The 25,697-nt window shown below is 40.6% G+C and overlaps 1 protein-coding gene across 3 annotated transcripts in view; it reads right to left on the bottom strand.

Moving 5' to 3' along the window:
• mdga1 (MAM domain containing glycosylphosphatidylinositol anchor 1) overlaps positions 1 to 25,697 on the bottom strand; it is a 380,665-nt gene that overhangs the window by 19,862 nt on the left and 335,106 nt on the right. For all 3 annotated transcript variants that reach the window (XM_008125164.3, XM_062973681.1, XM_016990606.2), the window contains one exon: positions 2,254 to 2,378. In XM_008125164.3, coding sequence (XP_008123371.1) covers positions 2,254 to 2,378 — 125 coding nt within the window. The remainder of the gene's footprint in view (positions 1 to 2,253; positions 2,379 to 25,697) is intronic.

Raw genomic sequence — 25,697 nt, 5'->3', positions numbered from 1 at the left:
CTATTTCCCAAAGTGGCTCACATTTTATGTTAGAATACAATACAGACAAGCCAAAATATAATTAAGAACAGGTAAAAACAATAGCAAAAACAATTGACATTTCATTTGTTTTTGTAATGACGAGGCATTGTTGTCAGATGTAACTAATGTAACAGTCTCCATCTTGTCTCCTTGCTCCAGCTGAAGGCCCCTCCTACCAGTAACATGCTTTGTGTGTGTGTGTGTGTGTGTGTATGTGTATGCGCATGCACACACACACACACGCACACACATGAATATATATAATATTAATATTAATAATATTATGTTGTAATACAATGTATTAATAATTATAATTCACTATTATAATTGTATATTTATATTACATGCAATATTACTAATAATATTGCAATATAGTTGTATAATATAATATATTGTATGTATATATACTTGTAAACCGCCCTGAGTCCCCTTCGGGGTGAGAAGGGCGGTATATAAATGTCGCAAATAAATAAATAAATAATAATACCGTATTACATCATTTTTCTGATGTAATTACAAGTTGCAACTTTTAAAATTACAGAACAGCCACCACATCTGTAGGAACAGGATTCATGGTTTCATTTATCAATGACCAAGAAAATATGTTCTCTTTAGACATTTTCTAGATTCTTTAGCATGACTCTGAGATATCATTGGGTCAGAGGCTCTTGATATCATTAGGGTTTACTATTATCTGTGGTTTTGCATATCCATGCAAAGTCCTGGAACATATTCCCATGGATACAGGAGTCATACTTATACAATTCCAAAGGAATATTGCATTGACACTGAGGTGACTTTAAGGTGAGTGGAAGGACAGTTGGGATTTCTGCAACAGCCCAGGGGTTGTAAAATTCTAAAATTCACTTTTAAAAATTCTAATTGTAACATTATGCCTGCTATATTGCTAAAGTAACATTCTAAACTGCAGGTGCCACTGCACTGAAGTAAGAATACACTTGATGTGAGCCCAAAGGTCAAGAAGCGTTAATTCCCACAGAGAGCTTGGCGGGGGGTGGGGGGGGGACACTTTCATCTCAATGACTTAACATGATTCTATATAATCACAGTGAAGACACTGACAGAGTATGGGATCATCTTTATAAATGGGTAAATAGCTGGTTGGAATGTTAAACAGGATGGATTTTGTTGATGGTTTCACTGATATATTTCCTATTGCTGGGAAAGGAGGAGATCGGCTATTGCTCCATCTATCTGAATAAATACTTTTCCAGTGGTATCTGGACATCCCATTGAGTGACCTTTTATGTACAAAGACAGCACTCTAGCGCTAAGCTAAAGCACCCTTCCTCTAAGTACTTCTCCCCCTGGGGAGAAGAGCGGTATATAAATTAAATAAATAAATAAATAAATAAGTGCACATTCCCCTACTGGGAAAACCAACCACCTCATCACGCTTGGGCAAATTGCCCCGTTGCAGCATTTGGGGACGAGGCCTGCTGAGCACCATCACATGATGCTTGGCAGGCCCCGCCCCATTGACCCTCCAAGTGCTGAGGAAATGTTGCAAGACACTTCCTTGGCAACTACAGAGAGGAAGGAAGGAGCGAGGATGTGTGGGGCGCTGCAGGGCACCCCATGTGACTGCCGGCAAAACGGCACAAGGGCTAGGGATGTGTGAAGAGGTCATAAGTCATCTTCTCTTGAATGACATGCAGGGATACCTAGTATAACTCCAGTGTGAAGGTTAAAAATCACACAGACTCAAACTTCTTGACTGAGGAGAGTTTGAACCCAAACCTCCTTGGGTCCATGCCTCAGTTGTATACTATTAGTACAGGGCAGGAGTATTGCTTTTGATGGCAGCAGCATATTTCCTCTCATGTCTGCTTCTAACCAATGTCCCATAGAAACATTCGTTTTTCAAAAATAATCAGTGAATGGTAGCTTTCACAAACCATATGCTCGTGGACAGAAACTGAGATATTAATGCTGGGGAGAAAGGCACCTTATGAAAAATAACCTATAACAAAATAACCTTCTTCTTGAACAAATATTACTAACAGTAACCTGGCGTTCAAACAGCAACACTGGTATCTGGTTATTCAAGAGAAATACAGCCTAAGCATTGATAAGTCATCCTAGGCTCTTTGCTTTCTTCTCCACAACAACAAGTCTAGAAGTGAACTGGCTTTGGGACCCTTTCGCCATTGGCTTTGCTAACCCCAAGCCAGGCAGCTATGTCCTTGGGGCCCCCATAGATCTTCTTACCTGGAAAGGTCCTGCAGGGTTGATAGGAACATGTGCTTGTTGCCACAAATTTCCTTGGTCCCCCTTGATTGACAAGGCTTGTGTGGGCTGTTTATTCTTCACGTGAACCAAGAGATTTAAGGAGCCTGTAAGAGAGTGGCACCAGACACTGGAGTCACACTACTTCTCCACAGCAACCATTTCCCTTCTCTTAGGAGGTCAAGCAGTATAGGGACAGCCCCACCATGAAGAACAACAATGGGCAACATCTCAGACAGTGCATTTTGGAAGTCACAAAAGGGCAGGAAATTGCTAGCTATTTAATTTTTTAAAGTATGTGTTAGAACTAGAGGTGGGGAGAGGTGTCTGACGGATTTTCTGGCTCAAGCACCAAAATGGCTTGGCTGTTTTTGGGGACATATGTTGCTTAGTTGGGTGAGGGGTATCATTTGCTATTCTGATTCAGGCAGCAAAATGTCTTCAGCTGATTCTACAATTTATAGTTGCATCAGTCTTAGGTCTTTCACTTGTATATATATTTATACATATATAACATATGATTCAAAATCGATACATAGTTCATTATAACAAGCAGGAAGAAGAGACATCAATTTAAAAGAAATTTCTAGTTATATAAAAGGTTACACCTTCTGGCTCATCCCCAGAACATAGTTAATTCCTTGTTTGACAGGCTCCCTGACTGCCATCCTTTCCACATGGAGAAATGTGCATTACCTACCTTGTCATCAATTCATGTCCTTTTGATATATACACCTATTTAACTGTTTAATTTTTTTTACCATGGTCATCTGTGCTATGACTGGCTTCCAAGTCATAAGATCTGCAAATGCTGAACAACCTTAAAATGCTGGATAGTGAAGGTGTTGACTGAGTCATCCATGTGACATGCTTGACTAGTGAAAAGCATATCTTGATACATCACTATGTCAGCCTGTTTGGAAAATGGGCTTGAAATTAGTGGCTGGCATGCTATTCATGACACATGTAAGCTAAATTCACTTCAGAGTACCCTATATATACTCATGTAGAAGTCTAGAAATTTTAGTCAAAAAGTCAATCCAAAAAACTCGGGTTGACTTATCCATGGGTCAATGTGAATACCGTACCTTAACTTTTATCAACAAAGGAACCATTCACTTCTCTGGTGGTGAAAGGCAAGAGAGTAGTCTGTCCCAGAAGAACCTAAAAGAAATACTGACCCCCTCTACTTTTTCTACTGCAATGACACTTCTGGATTTTTTTTGGGAATGCCTAGATGGGAAAATGGTGACGAGAGTCAGGGGCAATTGGTCCTCTGAGAGAGTATTGATGTTTTTTCCCTCTCTCAATTTATCCATAGGGAATATCAAAACCCATAAATTTGGCCCCATAACCTACCACTGATTTTTACACAAGGTTGACTGATACATATATGTCTCTTCTAGTTGTGGCAGAGCTTGGTATGCTTTCCTACTCTGTACAACACCCCCTCCCAATTATTTTCCTTCTTAGCCTCCCTGAATACCCATTACATGGTTGGCAGAGAAGAAGAGGGGGGGATCACAGAAGCATCTGGCTAGCCCTCTTAGCCAAACTGATTACATAATCTGCTGCTTGGAAAGATGCTATGGCTCTACATTTTGCTATGGGGATTAGCCAGTTCATTATGAGTATAGAAGTGTGTGTGTGTGTGTTTGTGTGTGTGCTGGGGGTATTATGGGGGAATATATACATCCAAAATAAATGTTACATTGATTACAGGTCAAAGTTTGACTTAAAAGTCTATTTTACTTCTCACCTTGAAACGTCTGAATTTTATTTGCTTCTTTACTTTGGTAAAGAAACAGTTCTCATTTTGATTAAGTAGTTCTGGTTGGGTCAATTTAAAATGTTTGCGTAAAAGCCACAATCACTCTGGCATATGGTCTGAAGGTATTAAGAAATGATATTGATAAAAGAGTGTGGGTAGTGAGTCTGGAAAGAAAATGTGTTTTGATTCAATCAGTCACAGAATATTGTTGTTTGAAATTTTCAACATAACAAAACGAAATGGGAGAAGTATGTGCTTGTGAGTGTGGTATTATCTAACAGTGTTACGCCGGCAGCAGCATTTATCTGTGGACTGAGATGTCAGAATTAAACCCACAAACATAATCCACTGTTGGTCATCATGGGAATATGAATGAAGAGGAGATACCATAACCAAAGAGTACTGCTCCTAGCTCCATGACATAGGAGAGAAGAGTAATGTAAGCTATCAATCTGCTTCAGTCACTCTGCATTATGAATAGGCTGACTTTTTCTTACATGGAAAACCTGATAAGAATTAATGCTTTAAAACAGAGCTTTCTGCTTGGAGATTTAAATCGCTGATTTGAATCAATCCATGCTGGAACCAATTGCTGTTTTTATCTGCTAAGAAGTAAAAGATTTCCTTGCAAAAACATTATAAATCGAACCTACACTTTGAATGGGCAGAAAGCAACACAGCACAGTAGGCAGATTCCTCGTTAATATCATAATCCGATGGTTGTGCATTGCCTTTCCTTGGCTTGTCACTCTATCATAAGTTCTACATCCTAGTGGCACCGCATCATTTAATTTTACCAGTCAGGAAAGACACTAATCTACCAGAAGAGGATTGTCACAGTAGGAAGTGGGCCTTTACCAAATCCCATTCCAAATGTTTGAGGTCTGCAGTGCTATGTCTGTAGTCCCCTTTCACCAGCTGTGATCTGTGTTTGCATTTAAATTTTTCCTGCTGTGATGTTTAGTAAGAAAGGAAACTGTCTTATACCAAGTCAGAGCATTGGATTTATTTTGACAACAAAGAAAATTTGTGATGGCATGACACAGTTTCTGACAGATACCTGTCTCCATAGCCACCTATTTCTGCATTAAGATATCTACACAAAACCTGCCAGTTCCACTCAGCCTGTTTCTCCAGTGTCTGACTGCCTTCACAGCAGTTCTGTAGTTCACTTTTTCTCTCCATTGCTGCCAATTCACCAACAGAATAAGAATTTTTGGCCATTTGGTTCCAGGCAAAGGCCTTTAAATTCTATTTGGCATCTTTTTTTAAAAAAATCCTTCTGTTTGTTTACTGATCTTTATCTGTTATTGTGGCTTATATGTTATATTTTAAAAAAATATTTACATTGTAATTGTTTTATTTATTTGATCAACCACCCTGATATATAATGGAAGTACATTCAAATGTACAAACAAATGAATAATGAGATATGTGGCAACACTCAATTGAATTGTGACAAAGTTTCACTTGAACTAATTTAGCAGGTCACTGTCCCACTGTGGGAGCCAACTATAGTAAGTACCATTCTGGGTGCAAATGCTTCATATGGATTCAGCCTCTGAGCCCCCCCCCCCAAACAAAATGTACTATACTAAGGAGGAAAGCTCATATGAAAAAAGTAAGTAACCACCCTCTTTCATTCTCTCCAGTTCCAAAAGTGATCCATCAGGGACTCTGTATTGGGTGTGGCATTAGCACCAAGTTGATAGTTTTTCAATATGTGCTTGAGGTGTAGATACTAACACATAACTCTCTGTGAAGTGAAAAAGATCATTTTGCACTCAGTAAAGTTAGGTCTCATTATTCTAGAAGAGAATTCCAGAAGACAATAAGATGGCTAAGTATCTGCTTTTCTGTGAGAGGCTTCCAATCTAGTTAGAAAGTCTGACTTTCATTTAGCTCTGCCTGTTCCATTCTCTAAGTTTCTAGAACTTGGAAGCTTGCTCTAGGACAATGGTTCTCAATCTTTGGGTCCCCAGGTGTTTTGTCCTACAACTCCCAGAAATCCCAGCCAGTTTACTAGCTGTTAGCATTTCTGGGAGTTGAAGGTCAAAACATCTGGGGACCCACAGGTTGAGAAACACTGCTCTAAGAGCTCAAGAAATTCCTTTATTTAGACCACATCTTTAAAAAGCCACTACTTTTGATCATAACATGGATCTGGTATGAATCCTCTTGAGGATTTGAGATCTTCTAGGGAGTTGTTTTATAGCTTGGTTGTCAAGTACCCCCTTAGTATGAGAAGTGAATGTTTTCTGCTGTAAATATCCACTGCTTCAATAAACATTCTGTTTTGCAGTAACAATATGTTCTATTATGAAATAAAATGAATCTCTTGGAGAGGCTTTGACTGAGCCCAGTCCCAGCTCAGAGCAGACACAGCATGTGACTCTGGCTTTTTTGCTGTTAGAAAAGCACAGATAAATTGGAAGAAGTTCAGAGGTCTGTAATAAAGATGATAAATGCCTTTACTTTCAGTGACAGAGCCACAAAGACTATTGGAAAAAAGAATGAAATCTATATAACTTGGCTAAGAAATGACGTTTATTGTCTAGACATATTCACAGGGTTATTGCATTAATGAGAGACAGAGAGAGGGTGAGCTGAGCTGCAACCATGAATTGTGAAAAGCTAAAAGTCTGATATGTACTTGACTTGAATGATACTCTGTACTATTCCATACCATCATATGTCCCTCAATTGGGTTTAGGTCATGGCATTAACATTTGTTGTGTCTGTATTGTCAGAAAAGTTCAAGATCTGAATGCACTGACATGCACCTGCTTCATGTCTGAACTAGGAGTGTAGATTTGCACAAGGACGATGATAACCTTCTAATGCTGGTCAGACTTCAGCCACATGCATTTTACAGGAGCAGCACTATCTACGTTTATTATCCTTGAATTATATACACAGCTCATTACTCGGCAGGCAGGTTTGATTTTCTTCCAAGTGTAAAGTCCTGGTGACGGGTTTGTAAGTGACTGTAGAGACCTATTCATGTGGATCCACATGGTCTATCATAATGAGGACATGGGTTTCCAGGTAGAAAGAAGTCATGACAACAGTTTGACATGCTTTACTCTTGGCACATTTCTCCCATTGCCCTGTATTCGTGCCTCCTCAAAATCTATAGCACTGTTCGTCACAACTGACCTCCAGTTACAATGTTCAGAACTGGTAAGCACTACCTTCAGAGACATCATGAAATCATCCAGATCCCCTCCCATTAAAGGACAGCATAAATACCAAAACATATCAAATAGAAATCAACCCATGTCACCAGATTCTTTACTGGTACCCATAACCATAATCTAATATACAAAAACATGTTTAAAGTATGCTCTGCTGCATGTGTTGGACTGGGTATAATCTGACAGAGACCCAGAACCTTTGTGGTATCCATTAAATTCCCAGTGGCTCTAAACATCAAGGGGCCTCTGAGTATATATGAAAAACCAAAAAAACAAAAAACAAATTTTGGAGTTCTCTACATGGTTTCCAGTTCTGTCAGTTTGTAGATGAAGATTGTAAGGCAACATTTACTATCAAATTCTCAATCTTCTCTGGAGTTCCCAGCAGTGATCACTATTTAAGCATAAATAGACTGTTGAAATAACCAATAGAAGTGGCAAAAATAAGAACTACAACCAAACACATACTAGTGGAACTCTAACTAGAACTTTCACCACAAAACACATCTGCACAAAAAATGAGTAGTAGTAACTGTAGGAAGAAGACATTTAAATAAAGATCAGTGTTTGCAAAGAAAACCATGCCATCTTTGAATTCCTATCTGATAAGCAAACCAATTCAACACATATACTATGCAGAAAGTTTCAGGCCAGCAACAAAATGGAGAAGGAACACAATGTCAAAAGCCACCACATGCTCTCCACTGGAGGCTCAGGAAACACTCTGCAAATAGCAATCATGACTGTTGAGTGTCTTGAAGAAGCTGATTAACCTCATTACTCTTTCTCTTTTATAAAATAAGAAGTTAACCTGAACAATTAGGAAAGGAGTTTTCAAAAGTGTGCAAATTAGGAGAAAGTGACCTGTTGATTAGTATGATCAATTTATGCTTTTAAATACAGTACAGCTTCATTTATCTGAATAGTAAGGGTAAGTTGGTTGATTTAGCCCCAGGTCTCAGCGGTGGCTAGGGGAGCCTTCGCACAATTAAAACTTGTGCGCCAGCTGCGACCGTACCTTGGGAAGCCAGACTTGGCCACGGTGGTCCACGCCCTTGTTACGTCCCGTTTAGACTACTGCAACGCACTCTACGTGGGGCTGCTTTTGAAGACTGTTCGGAAGCATCAGTTAGTCCAACGGGAGGCTGCCAGGTTAATAACTGGAGCGGCGTACAGGGAGCGTACCACTCCTCTGTTACATCAGCTCCACTGGCTGCCGATTAGCTACCGAGCACAATTCAAGGTGCTGGCTTTAGCCTATAAAGCTCTAAACGGTTCTGGCCCAGCTTATCTGTCCGAACGTGTCTCCCGCTATGACCCACCTCGAAGCTTAAGATCGTCGGATGAGGCCCTGCTCGCGGTCCCGTCAGCCTCACAGGTGCGGCTGGCGGGGACGAGAGACAGGACCTTTTCAGTAGTGGCTCCCCGCCTATGGAATGCCCTCCCCATTGAAATCAGGCAGGCTCCCTCCCTCCTATCCTTCCGTAGGAAGGTAAAAACTTGGTTGTGGGGCCAGGCTTTCGAATAAGAATCAGCAGCATTAATTACTATTATGTATGCTGGAACTCAATTGACAGACACAGTCTTTTTAACTTGTATACGCCTATCTATATTTTATAAATGCATTTTATGAATGTTATATGTAAGTTAATTTTTTAACTGATTTATAGTGTATTGTACAGGTTTTATATGTCTGTTTTATTGTAAGCCGCCCTGAGTCCCCTGTTGGGTGAGAAGGGCGGGATATAAATATTGTAATAATAAATAAATAAATAAATAAATATTTAGTGTTTTTAATCACTGTGGAAGGACCAGCTAAAACATTTGCTTAATATTCTCATTATTATTTATATATGTAACTTTACAATGTCTAGGGGCCATATTGGAAAGAGACACTACTATGGCTGTACAATTATTATTATTATTAATAATAATAATAATAATAATAATAATAAATTTTATTAATTACCTGTCTCTCCTGATGGCTCGAGGTAGGGTACAAAAAATTCAATAACAAATGAACATAAAAATACAATAAATTACTGAATTACACAGATAAGCACACACACACATATGTGACATATATTCTATAGCTGTGTATATATGTATATGAATGAAAACGTATACCAAACACAGCTACACAATTGACATATAGTGGTAATAGAATGCAAATCAAAACGCATGATTGAAAATTGATTGGGTAGGCCTGCCAGAAGATATGGATCTTTAATTGCATTTTAAATTCCAACACCTCATTTAGCTGTTGGAGCTCCTCTGGCAGGTCATTCCACAGTTGTGGGGTGGCCAAAGTAAATGTCCTCTGAGTGAGGGTCACCAGTCAGGTTCTGTCTGGTTGGAGTAACCAGCTCCCTCTTAGATCCTAGTGGGTTAAAGGCTACAGGGCATTAATTTATAATAAAAAGTATCTCAAATGGTGGAAATGATTAAATCTGAAGCACAATATCACTTTAGCATTTGCAGCATAGAGGCTCCAGGGGTTGTAGCTAAACATATTGGAGTTATTCTAATTCCTGCAAGCTGAATGCTGCAGGCAGCAAACTGTAGGTGATGTTCCAGATTTCTGGGTTGAATTTTCCCTTGTTTTGAGTAATCTTGGACTGTGTTCTGCAACAGCATTCTAATTGGAAACTGCACCTTCAAGAGTTTTTTGGAAACAATCTTCTGTTTCTTTGGCCAAATTTTGTTTTGTAATGTCAGACTTTTGGGTGGCTGCAGGACCCATGAAGGCCATGCAGAAGCCAGTATATGACCTATTTCCAGTCCTGATTTAGAACTTGAGATGGTCAAAGATTTTAACAGGCGACAGGACCAGGGATTGTTGCAACAGTAAGTATGCACCAAAACAGGTTTTCCACTGCTGCTTTTCCTTAGAGCAGTGGTTCTCAACCTGGGGTCTCTAGATGTTTTTGGCCTACAACTCCCAGAAATCCCAGCCAGTTTACCAGCTGTTAGGCTTTCTGGGAGTTGAAGGCCAAAAACATCTGGGGACCCCAGGTTGAGAACCACTGCCTTAGAGGGGAAAAGGCACTGGGCACATTATTCTTAAGTTTAGAATCACCATGCATCAATCAGAATGGAGAATACAGTCAATAAGCCAGAAGACTACAACTTGGAAGGGCAGCTATGAACTAGATACTACCCTGATACGTAAAGATATAGAATTGAATACTAGTTAGGGTGCCCATGCCATTTCCCCCCATGCCTATGTATGATTGTGAAAGCTGGACAATGAAGAAAGCTGACAGGAAGACAAACAAATGATTTAAAATGTGATGTTGGAGGGAAGTTCTGTTGATACCATGGACTACTAAAAAATCCAAACCCTGCATAATAGGTCAAAACCCAAATAGAACTGAAACTCTTCCTAGAAGAGAGTCCCCAGATGACTAAACTGAGGCTATTGTACTTTGGCCATATCATGAGACATGACTCAGTGGAAAAGATGATCATGCTTGGGCTGGTGATGACAGCCATTTTTTTAGCACGGTTGCTGAGGGCTAGAATTCCTTGGATGTCTCTCATTCATGCAGTACCCATAAATTGGGCCAACTTGAAGGCAATTAACCACAAAAGTTGCAGAGAGACTACTCAGATATATTTCCAGTACTTTAATACAAATTGATCAGGAACACACAAAACCATTATCCTCCAGCACATCATCAGTGATGTGATTTGGGCACAGGACTGGCAGTGTTTTCTCTCAATTTAGTTACTGAAAGAATGCCATTTCCTTTTTCACAAGCTTAGATTCTCATTGGCAGGATTTATATCATCCTCCTCATCTGATTTGCATTTGGCTTTTCCTTGAAACACCTGCTTGCAATGCAAAGGCAAACAGTGGGCAAGTGGCGTTTGCCAGTTCCTTGTAAAAGATCAAAGCCCAACATGGCAAAGGAATAGTAAGTTATCGCTGGGCACAGACAGACTGTTCAGCATTTAGCTCAAATGAAGATCAAATTGCTTTGTCTTGTTACGTGTATCATGGTCATTAAAACTATTATTAATCAGAAGAGAAAATAAAGGTCTGGAAGAAATTGTGATAATCAATCAATGTGTGACTGAACTATGCCTGCAGCCAGCTTTTTTTTTAAAGACCAGAGTTGGCATTTTAGAAGAACGTCTGCTGGACAAAAGAGCACAAGCTGTGATATCATAGACTATATTCTGCTGTTTGTGTGTTAGCATACATATGTATGCACACACATACACACAGACATACCCTTAAATTCTATACTGCTTTGGATAGTTTTTACTCCTTCTAAACATCACAGTAGCAAGCTTGGTCTATAACAAAGGTGAAGTCCAGCTGATTATCATTATATACCAAGGAACATATATACATAAAGCATGTTGCTGGCAACCCACTCTTCATATTCACCAAAGGTAGTCATATTGCTACTACTACTGAGCCCCCTCCTTTGTGCTCTGGTTTTTGTCTTGGAATTTGCTGCTGCTCTCTCCAGTGGTAGCTCTTCAATAAACAATAGGACTGTTTGCAGTAATGCTCATAGGAGGAAATGAGTGCATAAGAATTATTTCTGGATTATTCTAATATCTAAAATCCTAAGCACAGTCTAGGGATGTACTTGAATATTCTTAACTACAATACAACCCTCATATCTCCGTTTCATTTATCTATGGTTTCATTTATTCAGTTATTCATTTAAGGCTATAAGCTAAACCCTGTTATTGGTATCTCTGTTGTTCATCCCAATGAAAACAGTGTTTGCTATTATCCATGTTTTCACATATCCATACAAATAATAATAATAATAATAATAATAATAATAATAATAATAATAATAATAATAATACATCACACAGTCCTAGACACTTGGGAAGTGTTCGACTTGTGATTTTGTGAAACGAAATCCAGCATATCTATCTTGTTTGCTGTGTCATACAACGTCGTTGTGTCAATAATAATAATAATAATAATAATAATAATAATAATAATAATAATAGTGAAGTTTTCTGGCATTGTATATTTCTGCCTTGGAAATAGTGAAAGAACAAATTATAGCAACAGCCAGAAAAACCTAAAGATATGAAGGCAGAATCACCCAGTACACACAAAATCAATTGTTTCAATCAGACCAAAGACGGTTCTACCAGAGTCTGAACCAAACAACAGACACAGTAACCATAAAGCCAGAGAAAACTGCAACAACAAAGTTCTGGAAAGAACTTTGGGAAAATAATAAGAACTACAACAAAAATGCTGGGTGGATAAAGGAACTTGAAGGAAAATTCTCACAGAACAAAATGGAACAGATGGAAATAACAACTGAAATTATCAGCAAACGACTGCAAAAAGACAAGAACTGGACATCGCCTGGTAGTGATCAACTTCATGGATTTTGGCTCAAATATCTGATTAGTTTACATGGGAAAATGGCCCAACAATTCAATGAGATGCTGCTGAAAGGAAGTATCAGTGAATGGCTAACAACTGGAAGAACATACCTGATACAAAAGGATCCAGAAAAAGGAGCAGCACCAGGAAACTACAGGCCAATAACATGTCTGTTGTGACTGCGCCTTTGGGGATTATGGTTGATGGTGATGGAATTCGAAGAGGAAGAAAAAACCCTCGTGATGAGGGTTCACTGGAGGAGTTGCGCAGGAAGCGACTTAGAGAGCTATATGGGGGATCTTCTGAGGAAGATTCAGATGGGGAGATGGATGCTGAGGAACAGGTGGTGGCTGGGGAAGCGGGCACTGAATGGGCACAGCCACCGGAGATGTCTGGGGATTTGGGGCTTATGGATACTTCTGAACCTGGGGTTTCTGCAGGAGCTGATCCCAATTGGGATGCTTGGAGAAGGGAGGATGGTTCTTTAAGTGTTCATGGGGCTAAGTGTGGGCAGGATGATTGGGACTCCGACGAATTGCTAGGTACTCCAGATCCACGAGCTCTAGCTATGTGGAGTTCAGACTCTGAGTAGATTTGGGACACCTGGTGTTTGGGTGTGAGTGTTTGGTCACCCAGGAGGAAGGGGAATAAAATGGGAATGTTTGGCCACTGCACTTTGCGTGTGGCAAGGTGTTGCTGAGGCGCCATTGGGATCTCTGTGTTTCCATGAAGACTGAACTTGGACTATGATTTGAATCTGCTGATATCATCTAGCTTGGCTCTCGCTGTGTCTTATCGTGGACCTGTTTTGGATGACTGCACCCTCTTCAGACTTTGGATTGAATTTGACCTGGCTTCTGTCTACGCCCTCTGACTGACGGCTACTCCCGGCTTCTGACTATTGGTTTGTCTTTCGGAATTTCTGCTGCCTCCTGACCTGACCTTGGATTCTTCTGACGACGGCTATTCATCATCCCTTTGAGGCTCTCGGCTTATCTGCACCGTGGAAGCAGCTTTACTGCTTTTCTAGTTTGTTTATTTTCCAGCAATTAACTCTATTTGTTTTCCAAAGCTGAATTGAAGCGTTATTTAGTTTTTTATTGAATGCCAGCATGGGAAATTAGCGTGGCTCGTTTTTGAGTTATTATTGTCCAATCTACTCTCGAAACACTGAAAAGTGAAGTGTTTCAAGGATATTTCCTGTGTTTATGTTATTTTTTGGCTTATCTTCGGAATAAACTTTGTTTTGTATGTTAACTGGCGTCTGACTCTTGACAATGTCTGCCCACTATGTTTAAACTACTGACTGACATCATAGCTGACAGAATTCAAGGCTATCTTGAAGAAAAAAAATATCTTGCTAGATGAACAGAAAGGCAACAAACAGAAAAGCAGGGACACAAAAGACCAGTTATTAATTGACAAAATGATTCTGGAGAACTGTAAAAGCAGAAAAGCTAATCTTCACATGACGTGGATTGATTACAAAATGGCCTTTGACTCACTCCCACACAGCTGGATCATCAAGTGCCTGGACGTCATCAGGCTTAGTATAAATGTTGGCACCTTTATTGAAAACATGATGGAGCACTGGAAAACTGAACTGTTTGTTGGAAATGAAAGCTATGGACTTGTCAACATCAGAAGAGGAATTTTCCAGGGAGACTCATTATCCTCTCTGCTTTTCATTATTGCTATGATCCCTCTGTCAACAACCTTACAAAAAACAAATCTCAGCTATCAAACATCTAAGAAATCTCACAAAATTTCACATCTGATGTACATGGATGACCTGAAGCTGTATGGGAAAAAGGAAACTGAAATCCAGTCTCTGACTAACACTGTCCAAATTTTTAGCACTGATATCAGCAAGGAGTTTGGTTTGGACAAATGTTCGACAGTGGCATTGAAGAAGGGAAAAATCATTGAAAATGAGGGCATAAATATGCCTAATGGCCAAACGATAAAGTGTCACCAGCCAGAGGACTATAAATATCTGGGCCTATTACAGCTAGACAACATCAAGCATGAACATGTGAAAACTGTGGTCAGCAAAGAATACACATAAAGGGTCAGAAAAATTCTCAAAAGCAAGCTCAATGGAAGCAACATCATCAAGGCCATAAACACCTGGGCCATACCTGTCATAAGATATACTGCTGGCATTATAAATTGGACGCAGGTGGAACTGGACAATTTGGACAGAAAAACAAGAAAACTCATGACCATTCATCATTCACTGCACCCTCGCGGTGATGTTGACCGGCTATATCTGCCTAGAAGATCAGGGGGCAAAGGACTCTTACAAGTAAAACAAGCAGTCAAAGAAGAAGAACATACCCTGGCAGAATATGTAAAGTAAAGTGAAGAACCTGCTTTGATTGAAGTCAAAAATCAGAAACTCCTTAAAGCACAGCAGACAAAAAACCAGTACAAGAAAACTGCACTACAAACTAGAGCTGACAGCTGGCACAACAAAACATTGCTTGGAAAGTTCCTTGACAAAATTGAAGGAAAAGCTGACAAGGAGAAGACCTGGCTATGGCTCACAAATGGGACACTGAAGAAAGAGACAGAAGGTCTGATCCTTGCAGCCCAGGAGAAAGCCATCAGAACAAATGCAATTAAGGCCAAGATTGAAAAATCTGCTGATGACCCAAAATGCAGACTGTGCAAGGAAGCTGATGAAACCATTGATTATATCCTCAGCTGCTGTAAGAAAATCGCACAGACAGACTACAAACAGAGGCACAACTATGTGGCCCAAATGATTCATTGGAACTTATGCCTCAAGTACCACCTCCCAGCAGTAAAGAACTGGTGGGATCACAAACCAGCAAAGATAATGGAAAATGAACACACAAAGATACTGTGGGACTTCTGAACACAGACTGACAAAGTTCTGGAACACAACACACCAGACATCACAGTTGCAGAAAAGAAAAAAGTTTGGATCATTGATGTCGCCACCCCAGGTGACAGTCACATTGACGAAAAACAACAAGAAAAACTCAGCCGCTATCAGGACCTCAAGGCTGAACTTCAAAGACTCTGGCAGAAACCAGTACAGGTGGTCCCGGTGGTGATCAGCACATTGGGTGCCGTGCCAAAAGATCTCAGCGGCATTTGGAAACAATAAACATTGACAAAATCACGATCTGTCAACTGCAAAAGGCCACCCTACTTGGATCTGCGCGCATCATCCGAAAATACATCACACAGTCCTAAACACTTGAGAAGTGTTCGACTTGTGATTTTGGATACGAAATCTAGCATATCTATCTTGTTTGCTGTGTCATACAACATCGTTGTGTCAATAATAATAATATACTTCTATTCCACCCTATCTCTCCTAGGGGACTCAGGACAAATAGCAAGAATGTGTCCCCCATGGATACAGGAGCCATATTGTATGTGTATCTTGGTTGAAAAAATTATGATAGTTGGGAAGCTACACAGGAAAAAATAAAACCGTGATACTTTTTTTTTGCATTTCCCCCCACTATTCAGACATCCTGAAGAATTTTTCTCCATAGAGAAACACATAATATTATTTGTACAAAAAAGTTTTTTTGGCAGAAAATATTTTTCTTGCAGAGAGTTTTGGCCAGGAATTGTAGTTTTCCATGGAAAAATGAACTGTTCAGTCACTAAGCAATTTGGCTAGCAGTGCTAGACAAGGAAATAAGCAAACCAGAAGGTTCTTGGCAAGTACTGAGGGCCTTGTGGGATTCCTATGAGCTCCTTCTGTCGAGAAACAGGCTGTTACATTTTGCACTAGCACTTTGTATCCCTGTCAAGGGCAACTCCCAGGACAAGCAGTTCAAAGTTGTCTAGACTTGAAATTTGAAGGCACTGATCTGAAAGACAAGAACGGCCTCATCTTGTCTCCAGACAGAGATCAAAAGAATTCCTTGGTCACTGGTGAAACCCAAGTTCTGGGCACAATGCTGCCATTAAAGGGAGCTGGAGAACACTTATTACAGATGCATGCTTTCCATTTTCTTGTTTGTTTTACACATTGCCTTGACTGCATCTCCAGGAAAGCTTGCTCTAATGTAACGGGTGATAAAGCACAAGTCCAAGACTCTCTGCAGGAAAATCCCAGGAGTGAGCTAAAGCCCTCAAAAAGAATCTATTACTGTGCATAATCCTGAGAACGAATCTATTACTTTCCATAATTCTGAGAACAAATATGGGCTTGTTCCCGCCTCTCATTTAAATGAATGATAATGAGAAACAATCAGCAGCAAGCTTGTGTTCATAATTATGGTGCTGTAGTGACACGTTCCCACTCTGAAATGGGGTGGGAGACAGAATGAATGGTGGAAAACCAACCCTGTTGGTGATGGGAAAAGAAAAATATCAAGCCTACCCCGGGCTGAGATTTTTAGTAATGTAATTTGTCTTTATGCCACGATAAGATGTATTTACTCTTCTCTTGCTGCTAATGTTTCTTTATAAAGCAATGCATGTGTGTAATAAGCACAGCTGCTGGGTCGTGGCTGCCTTTCGATCCCTCGTCCTCCATGCTTTGTTTTGCTGACTCTTAATAGCTGGTGTTCTGCCTGGACCTCCCCAGCGACTAGTCTTGCCTGCCAGTTCACTCACACCACATACAGCAGCTCATGGCACTTGGGGATATTTCCCTCCAGCACAATTCAGGTCTCGTTTTCTAAGTGGTCTTGCTCAGTGGCTTGATGAATGCTGATAAGTCAGCCTGCTGGCTACACAGAATGGCATGGCAACTCCATGACAGCACTGCATAACAGAGGGTGTCCTCTTAGGACGGCATTTGCTTGAAATGCGATCTTAAAGCTTTTTATGTGAGTTAAGCCTGCATAATAGCCAAGTGTGGCAGTGTACTGACTGGCCTCTTCTACTGACATGGTTCTCTGGGGAACGCCACTTCTTATACGCTCTGTGCAGCTAGAAGCTACTGGCAACTCTCCTTTCTCACATACACAAAAAAGCTCTGCCAGTTTTATTGCACAAGACATTTGTATGTCCGTGTTCTGGGTAGCGATGTATATTTTTGAGTATTTCATTCAGCACAGAGTACTTCACAAGGTGGTGCTAGATAGCATAAACATCCCACTAAATAGAGGGAAGTGGGGTTCTTGAAAGACAATAATTAGATTTTTATGCCAATTACTAGCTTGAGAGGCAAGGAAAATTCATATCTGTGCAATAGAATGGTTAAAGCAATCGCTTCATATAAGTTGGGTCCTCCTGTCCTTCTGTTCCTTAGAGATTTTGAGGCAATTGCAAAACATGAAGGCGGGTATCCTGGGATTAAAAATTAGGGTGTAGAGAGTTTTCCAGGATCTGGCCGTACACCCCCTAGTGCCAGGAATCGATTGGAGGACATAGAGAACGCAACATTCTCTCAACCAAGTTAGGAGTTTAGATATCCTAGATAATCCCCAACTGTCTGGTAGTAATAGAAGACCTCAGAGGAAACTACCCCCTCTTGACCAAGAAGAGAGCTCTAAGCCAGTAAGGTAGGGGTTTCATTTAATCTAACAACATCCATAAGGTCTTTACTAGAAATCAAGACAGGCCCATATCCAGTCCTCCAAAATTCAAGCCCCAAGAAAGAGATCACTAAGCCTAACAGTCCTCCTTATAAGCTGCTAGGATATTCAGCCAGGTACCAGCCAATATCCCCCCCATACCCCAACCCGACGAAACAGTCAGCAGAATTATTGTCTGGGGACAAGTATGACTCCTTCATACTATGCCTGAGAGAGTCTACAGAATACGCCCCCCCCCAGTGATATTAACTGCTGTCCATTGACTATATCACCAGGAACCCCAACTCTCCATCCCAGTTATGCAGGGAAGGGGAGCAGCTAGAGAGAAGTGGGCCTATAAAATTTGAAGAGACAGCCATTCTAAAACACTCACCTTGCCTCTTATACATGGTCTTCTGGCTAATCTGGATGACCCTGCCAGTCTAGCCCCTGACCTCTGCCTGCTGCTGGTGAATGCCAGGTTGGTCAATAGAAAAACTGTGACTATTCAGTTGGCCCCACCCATAATGTTTAACACACTCTGGACCTATTTTTCATCTCTGGTCGTCAGAATCTGAAAGTGGAGGAACTTCAGTTGTCATGGTCAGATCACGTTCTGGTCAGGTTTAGACTCACTGGGACCCCTAACCCATTAAGTGGGTCCACCCCAGGAGACTGATGGATCTGGACAAATTATTGAGGACTCTTGGGGAATTTCTGGCTGCCAGGGCAGGTGATACTATTGCAGCCTTAGTTGAACTCTGGAATATGGAGGCGGCCAGGGAGATCCATACAATTGCTCAGAAGCGCCCCCTTCCCAGACGTGGAACTAAGTTGGCTCCTTGTTTTACCAGGGAACTTCTAGCAACGAAACAGTTTGGGAGAAGTCTAGAGTGCGAGTGGAGAAAAAAACAATGTATTTCTGACCATAAGAAAATCAAACTCCACCAAAGGGTGTACAGTGCCGCCATTGTTGCTGCAAAGAAAATGCTCTACTCCACTTTGATTGCGGCTGCAAAAGTCAGGCGCACCAAACTGTTTAGGTTTGTATGAAGGTGTGATGACTCATGGGCCTTGTAGTCCTGTTTCTAGTACTATTGTGGCAGACGAAGAGGAAAACATGGGGTTTTCGCCGGTTCAGCAAGAGCCGGAGTCTCTTCACCTGCAGGATGTTGATGTTTGTCCTGAAGAATTCAGCCAAACAGGCCTTGGGCAGAACTCCCCCCCGTTTCCCAGAAAAGAATCTTATTCCAGAGAAAGGGGAAACAGAGAAGCTCAACGGAGGAGTTTACGCATTGCTGCCAGAAATCAAGCTGATTAGGCTTGCTTCCCTTGGGAAATTCTAAGGAGTCACACATCTGGACAGAGTTGGGTTTCGCTTCTCGTTCTCTAGGGAAAGAGTTCTGTTGGCGGGAAAACGAGACCCAATATAGGTGGTTGGCGCGAAGAATTCTTTGCGGAGTCAACTGATCAGCTTGAGGAGAGAGATCGTGTGTGGACTTCGTAATACCAGTTCCTTGCTTTCTGGATCTAGCTTCAAGCCTTGCCTTGTCTCACGGTTTTACCACGGACTCTGTTCATGCTTCATGTTCGTCTTGCCTCCAGTCACAGATCTAGTCAAGAATCAAGTTTAATTCCAGCCTTGTTGTCAAGCTTCATTGGACTTTAAAGACTCTGTTATTTCCCCACACTATTGCTTGGCAAAGTGTGTGTTTCGGTCAAGTGGATTAAAACTTTGAACTCTAATATCTTATATTGGACAATACATTTTTGGACTATATTTGACCTCTTTTGAAAGGTCTGCTTCTGAACTATATTATTCACTTGTTTTTATTGCTTTTATATATTTCTATAATAAAGGTATTAGATAGAGATTGGCCTCTGCGTATGGTTATTGGTGCTCTGCTGCCAGGGTTCTGACAGAAGGCTTCTGAAGAGTAGAATACCATCTGTTTCACTCCAACACCCACTGTAAGGCATTTGCTAGCAATTTTCTCCTAAAATTGGTATGGTTTTGGATCCACTATTAGTGCAATTCTTGCGGATATACCCATCGCCCCATCTGGTCCTGTTTGTAAGGATTCGTTTCAACTTGTATCACCCAAGGATGCCAACAGAATCCCTGGAGAAGTGAAAGCCACCACCTGCATCTTTGATCCCTGTCCCTCAAGGCTAATCATACAAGCCAAGGGGAGCATGTCTTGTATTAGGAAACTAATATTAGGAAATATTAGTTTAGGAAACTAAACTAATTGTATTAGGAAACAAATACTAATAAGGCTATGACATGGTCCTCATAGCCTTAAAAGAAGCTATGGTAAGACCCTTACTAAAAAAAAGGGGCCCTGGATCCTACTATCTTGGACAACTACAGGCCCGTCTCAAACTTACCTTTTATTAGCAAAATTCTGGAGCAGGTGGTGGCCAAACAACTCCAGGGATTTCTGGATGAGGTTGGTTATCTGGATCCATATCTGGCTGTACAGATATGGAACTGATATAGCTTTGGATGATCTACGTGAATAGCTTGATAGGGGGAGTGTGACCCTATGAGCCCTCCTGGACCTCTCAGTGGCCTTCAGTACCATCAAGCATGGTATCCTTCTGTGAAGGCTTGTGGGGATGGGGTTGGGAGGCACTGTGTTACAGTGGTTCTGATCCTTCCTTACAGGCCGGTCCCAAAATGTGGTATGGGGGAGTCCTGCTCGACCTCATGGCTGGTGGGCTGTGGGGTCCTGCAAGGATCATCACTATCCCTGATGTTATTTAACATTTACCTGAAGTTGCTGAGAGTTTTGGGGTTCGGTATCATATGTATGTGGATGATGCCCAACTTTATAACTCCTTTTCATCTGTAGATGCCAAAGAAGCAGTTCTGCACCTGAACTGTTGTCTGAAGTCAGTGGTGAATTGGATGAGGGTGAACGAGTTGAAGCTTAATTCAGACAAGACGGAGGTACTGCTGGTTTTGTGGAAGATGGGTCTAGGAATAAGGCTTCAACCTGAGCTGGATGGGGTTACACTCCCCCTGAAATCTCAGATTTGCAGTTTGGGGTCATCCTGAACTCCGCCTTAAACCTGGAAACCCAGGTGGCGCCGGTCAGTAGGGCAGCCTTCACACAATTAAAGCTTGTGTGCCAACTGTGTCAGTTCCTGGAGAAATTAGACGTGGCCACAGTGGTTCACACTGTGGTTACATCCAGATTGGACTATTACAATGCACTCTACGTAGGTCTGCCCTTGGAAAGCATTTGAAAACTACAATTTGTACAAAGATCTGTGGCCAGACCTCTAACAGGAACTGATTGAAGGGAGCATGCTACACTGCTCCTGAGGCAGCTCCACTGGCTCCACAATTCGTTTCCCAGCCCAATTCAAGCTGCTAGTTCTTACCTATAAAGCCCTATATGGCTTTGGCCCAGTCTACCTGGAACTCCATGTCCCCCTATACACTCCAGGTTGAGTGCTGAGATCTAGTGAAGAGACCCTCATGGGTACTCAAGCCCTTTACAACATGTGCTTGTGTAGAACCAGAGAAAAGTCCTTCTTAGGAGCAGCACCAGCACTTTGGAATTCCCTTCTAGAAGAATTAAAAGCTGCCCCATCCCTATATTAAGCTTCCAGAAAGGGGTTAAGACATTTCTATTTAAGAAAGCTTTTAACTGAGTCACTAGAGCAGGGGTCCCCAAACTTTTTAAGCAGAGGGCCGGTCCACAATCCTTAAGACTGTTGAGGGGCCGAATTATCATTTGAAAAAAAATACAAACAAATTCCTATGCATACTGCACACATGTCTTATTTGTAGTGCAACAACAACAATAACGAAAGAACAATGCAATATTTAAAAATGAAAACAATTTAAACCAACATAAACCTATTAGGATTTCAATTGAAAGTGTGGGCCTGCTACTGGCCAATGAAATAGTCAAGTTAATTAGGATTGTTGTTGTTGTTGTTGTTGTTGTTGTTGTTGTTGTTGTTGTTGTTGTTGTTGTTGTGTGCCTTCAAGTCATGTCAGATTTTGGCCAAGCCTAAGTCTAAAATTAATTATTTATTTACTGCATTTATTTACTACATTTATATCCCACCCTTCTCACCCCAAAGGGGACTCAGAGCAGCTGTATGTACATACAATATATTATATTATTAGCATAACACAATATTAGCATTATATATTACTATATTGAACTATACCACTATACTATTATATAATATGTAATATATAACATATAATTAATATTATTATATGGTATTATTAGTAGTATTATATTGTATAACATAAGATTATTATCAATATTATATGTATATACAATATATTATATTATTAAAACTGATATAAAAATATTATATTATAAAACTGAGGGCGGGGGCCAGGTAAATGACATTGGAGGGCCACATCCGGCCCCCGGGCCTTAGTTTGGGGACCCCTGCACTAGAGGATAGGGTGGAGTTTTAAGTTTTAATGTCCATCTATAGGGGAGGCAGTAATTGATTTTATTGAATATATGCTCTTACCATGTTTTTACCTTTGTATCTATATTTTAACATTTGGATTGTGTGTTCAAATGTTGTAAGCTGCCTTTGGTCTGCTTGCAGAGAAAGGTGGAGTACAAATACCTTAAATAAAATAAATAAATGAACGGTTTTTAATTATATCAACCATTTGATGTGGCATTTTTGATTTGGAATACTAAATTCATTTTGTCTATGTACATGTTTGATAAAAGTGGGTGCTGTGATCAGCTTTTTTGATAAGCTTAACTCTGCCTGTTTCTTTTTAAATGCAAGCTTTCCTAACTTTATACCTCAGCTCATTCCATTGTGTTTTTGACTCTGCTGATGTTATTCTAATGAAAAGTTACTTTTTTCAAACAAATTTGTTTTCCCTCTGGCCTAACATCATGAGACCTTTCACATTTTTGCATAAACATCCAGTAAAAACTAGTGAGGATGTTGCCCCAAAATTTGGAATAATACATTTCACTAGCTCTGAATGTTTTTGTGGCTACTTGGGCTTCAGCAGTTAGCTAGCTTGTAGAAATTAATAAAATATGTTTATCATCTCATAAAGGCTCTTTGAGATTAAATCTATTTGTCTGTATCCATCCATGCACACTTTCTCTGGGCACTTGTCTGCAGAGATAGAATGTGGGAGTGTGCTTGTATGCTCATGTTACTAAGTGTAGACCACAGACAAATTTAAAAGGGAAGTAATCCTGATTTTTGCTTGAAGTTTTTGGGGGCAATACATAAGTTATTGGTATGAATACAACTGTGTGAATTTAAGGGAGATTTAAGCCAGATATTCACATTAGCCCAAAAAGTTCCTGAATATCTAGCAAAGTGCCCATTGACTATTCTTCTTGTGACCAAAATGGCTTTTAGTACACAAAGAGATAATTTATCCCACCCATTTTATTGTGCGATGAAAATTGATCTGGGCGTGCGATGAAGCAATTATATGATTGCTTTGCCTCATGGCCAATTGTGAATTCACTGCACAGCGAGTGTTGATTTGGAGTTCATATGAATCAATCTTTTGAAATCCCTGATTTGAGCATGTCAATTATAAAGTGCATATTGACCACCCTGCAGTGCCAGCTCTTACCAGAACAGGCATAGTCCTCCACCCTATGTTCTTTACTAGATAGTTGTAGCATTAGCAGCACACCTGGTTACATCCTTAATTTTAGGCATAAAGAAAATAAGTTAATAGCTTGGTTGTGTTGTCAAGTGCTGTTTCTCTGGGTTTATACAGTCGGGGAACCAGGATATTTTATGCTTGCTATGAATTATTCCAAAAAGTTATGGCCTGCTGGTAGCTCAATGCAGTGACCTTAGCAGCCAATTTTCTGCAATGGATCACCCACACTGTCCCATTTATTATTACACACAAACCTCAACTGCAGTATCTTAGAAGTTGTGGAATAGGTGCTACTATGAAGAATGCAAAGAATAATCCTGTTTACATTTGAAAATAATATACTGATGAATGGATGGCCCTCATTCTCCTCCTTGATTCATAACAGCTTTCTCTATGACTATAGAAATGGATGAAAAAAAGGACTGCCTCTGCCTTTAGTTCAAGAAGGACTGAGGGAAATTTAAGTGTGAAAAAGAGCTTTTTTGTGAAAAGGACTAAATGATGTTAAAGGATGCAAAGTCCTGTTTTCATGAATGGGCAGAAAAGAAAAGGTTCTACTTGAAGCCCTGCTTGCCTGGATAGGCAGAAGAAAAAAAGAAACGTAGTCCATTTTGCAGTCAAAGACTTTCCTGTTTTTTATATATGATTCCAGGGTGATACTCTGAAGCACACTTGGTTGCTCTAATCTACATGATTTTCCCCAAACCACAGGAAAGAAACCAGGAGCAAATAAAATTCTATACGGTTGCCTGGAGAACTGGAAATGATATGTGGTGACTTGCCTTAACATGAAGCAGGGAGAAGCTTCAAGTGGCACCCCATGGTACTTTTGTGACAAATGAAAGCAGCAATTGCTGTTTGAAAGCTACAGCAAGATTTTTTAACGTGTTGACCAGGAAGTGGCTGCTGCTGTGGCTGGCACACTTGGGTTCTGTTTCAGATAAAAGTTACTGTGCTGGAAAGAGTTAATTGTTTTGGGCAATTAGTCCCAGAATCCTTTAGCCAGCATGGGCAGTGACCATATGTTTCTTATCTCTTCAAAGGGCCACTTGAAAGACTAGATACAGCTTCTGTAGTTTTAAATACACAGCTCTGTTCAAAGATATATATTGCTATCAGTGGTTACTGCAGGAAAAAGCTAACTATAGGGGCAGAACTGGATTTCACTCAACCCAGAACAAATCACTCTCATGCTTCCTACAGACTTTCCAGGGGATTATAAAATCACCAATGCTTATAAAACAATGTGTCAATCTTGTTAATTTTTTTCTGTGTCAGGAGTGACTTGAGAAACTGAAAGTCACTTGTGGTGTGAGAGAACTGGTCGTCTGCAAGGACATTGCCCAGGGGATGCCCAGATGTTTCTGATGTTTTACCATCCTTGTGAGAGGCTTCTCTCATGTCCCCATATGGGGAGCTGGAGCTGACAGAGGGAGCTCATCCACACTCTCCCCAGATTAGAACTGGCAACCTTCAGGTCAGTAACTCAACCTTCATGTCAGAAGTCCTGCCGGCACAAGGGTTTAACCCATTGTGCCACCGGGGGCTCCTGTTAATGCATGGTGATCTCAAAGTAGTGGCAATGCTGTCTCTAATGTTTGTATGTGTGAATATGTTGTGGTTTAAGTTCAAACTTTAAGAAGCAATCCAAGGGGCTGAACACCATCTCCAAAATCGGTTTAATCCAGGGTAGGTCCTATAACACTTGAACAGACAACCAGAATAGATTCACCAGGCCATTGACATGGAAGCCATGGCTATTACTGTCTTGGAGGATTCACAGAGAAGTTTACTATAGTCTGAAGGCAATGTTCTTCTTAGTGCACTTCATGTGCTACAAGGTCTCCAAGAAGCAGTTGCTGTGCCTGCTGGGAGCTCTTGTCCACTTTCCACCAACAAAAAACATTTCAAAGCTCTGACA

The sequence above is a fragment of the Anolis carolinensis genome, chromosome 1 (assembly GCF_035594765.1).
Source record: "Anolis carolinensis isolate JA03-04 chromosome 1, rAnoCar3.1.pri, whole genome shotgun sequence".
NCBI lineage: Eukaryota > Metazoa > Chordata > Lepidosauria > Squamata > Dactyloidae > Anolis > Anolis carolinensis.
This window is presented reverse-complemented; position numbering and strand designations above follow the sequence as displayed.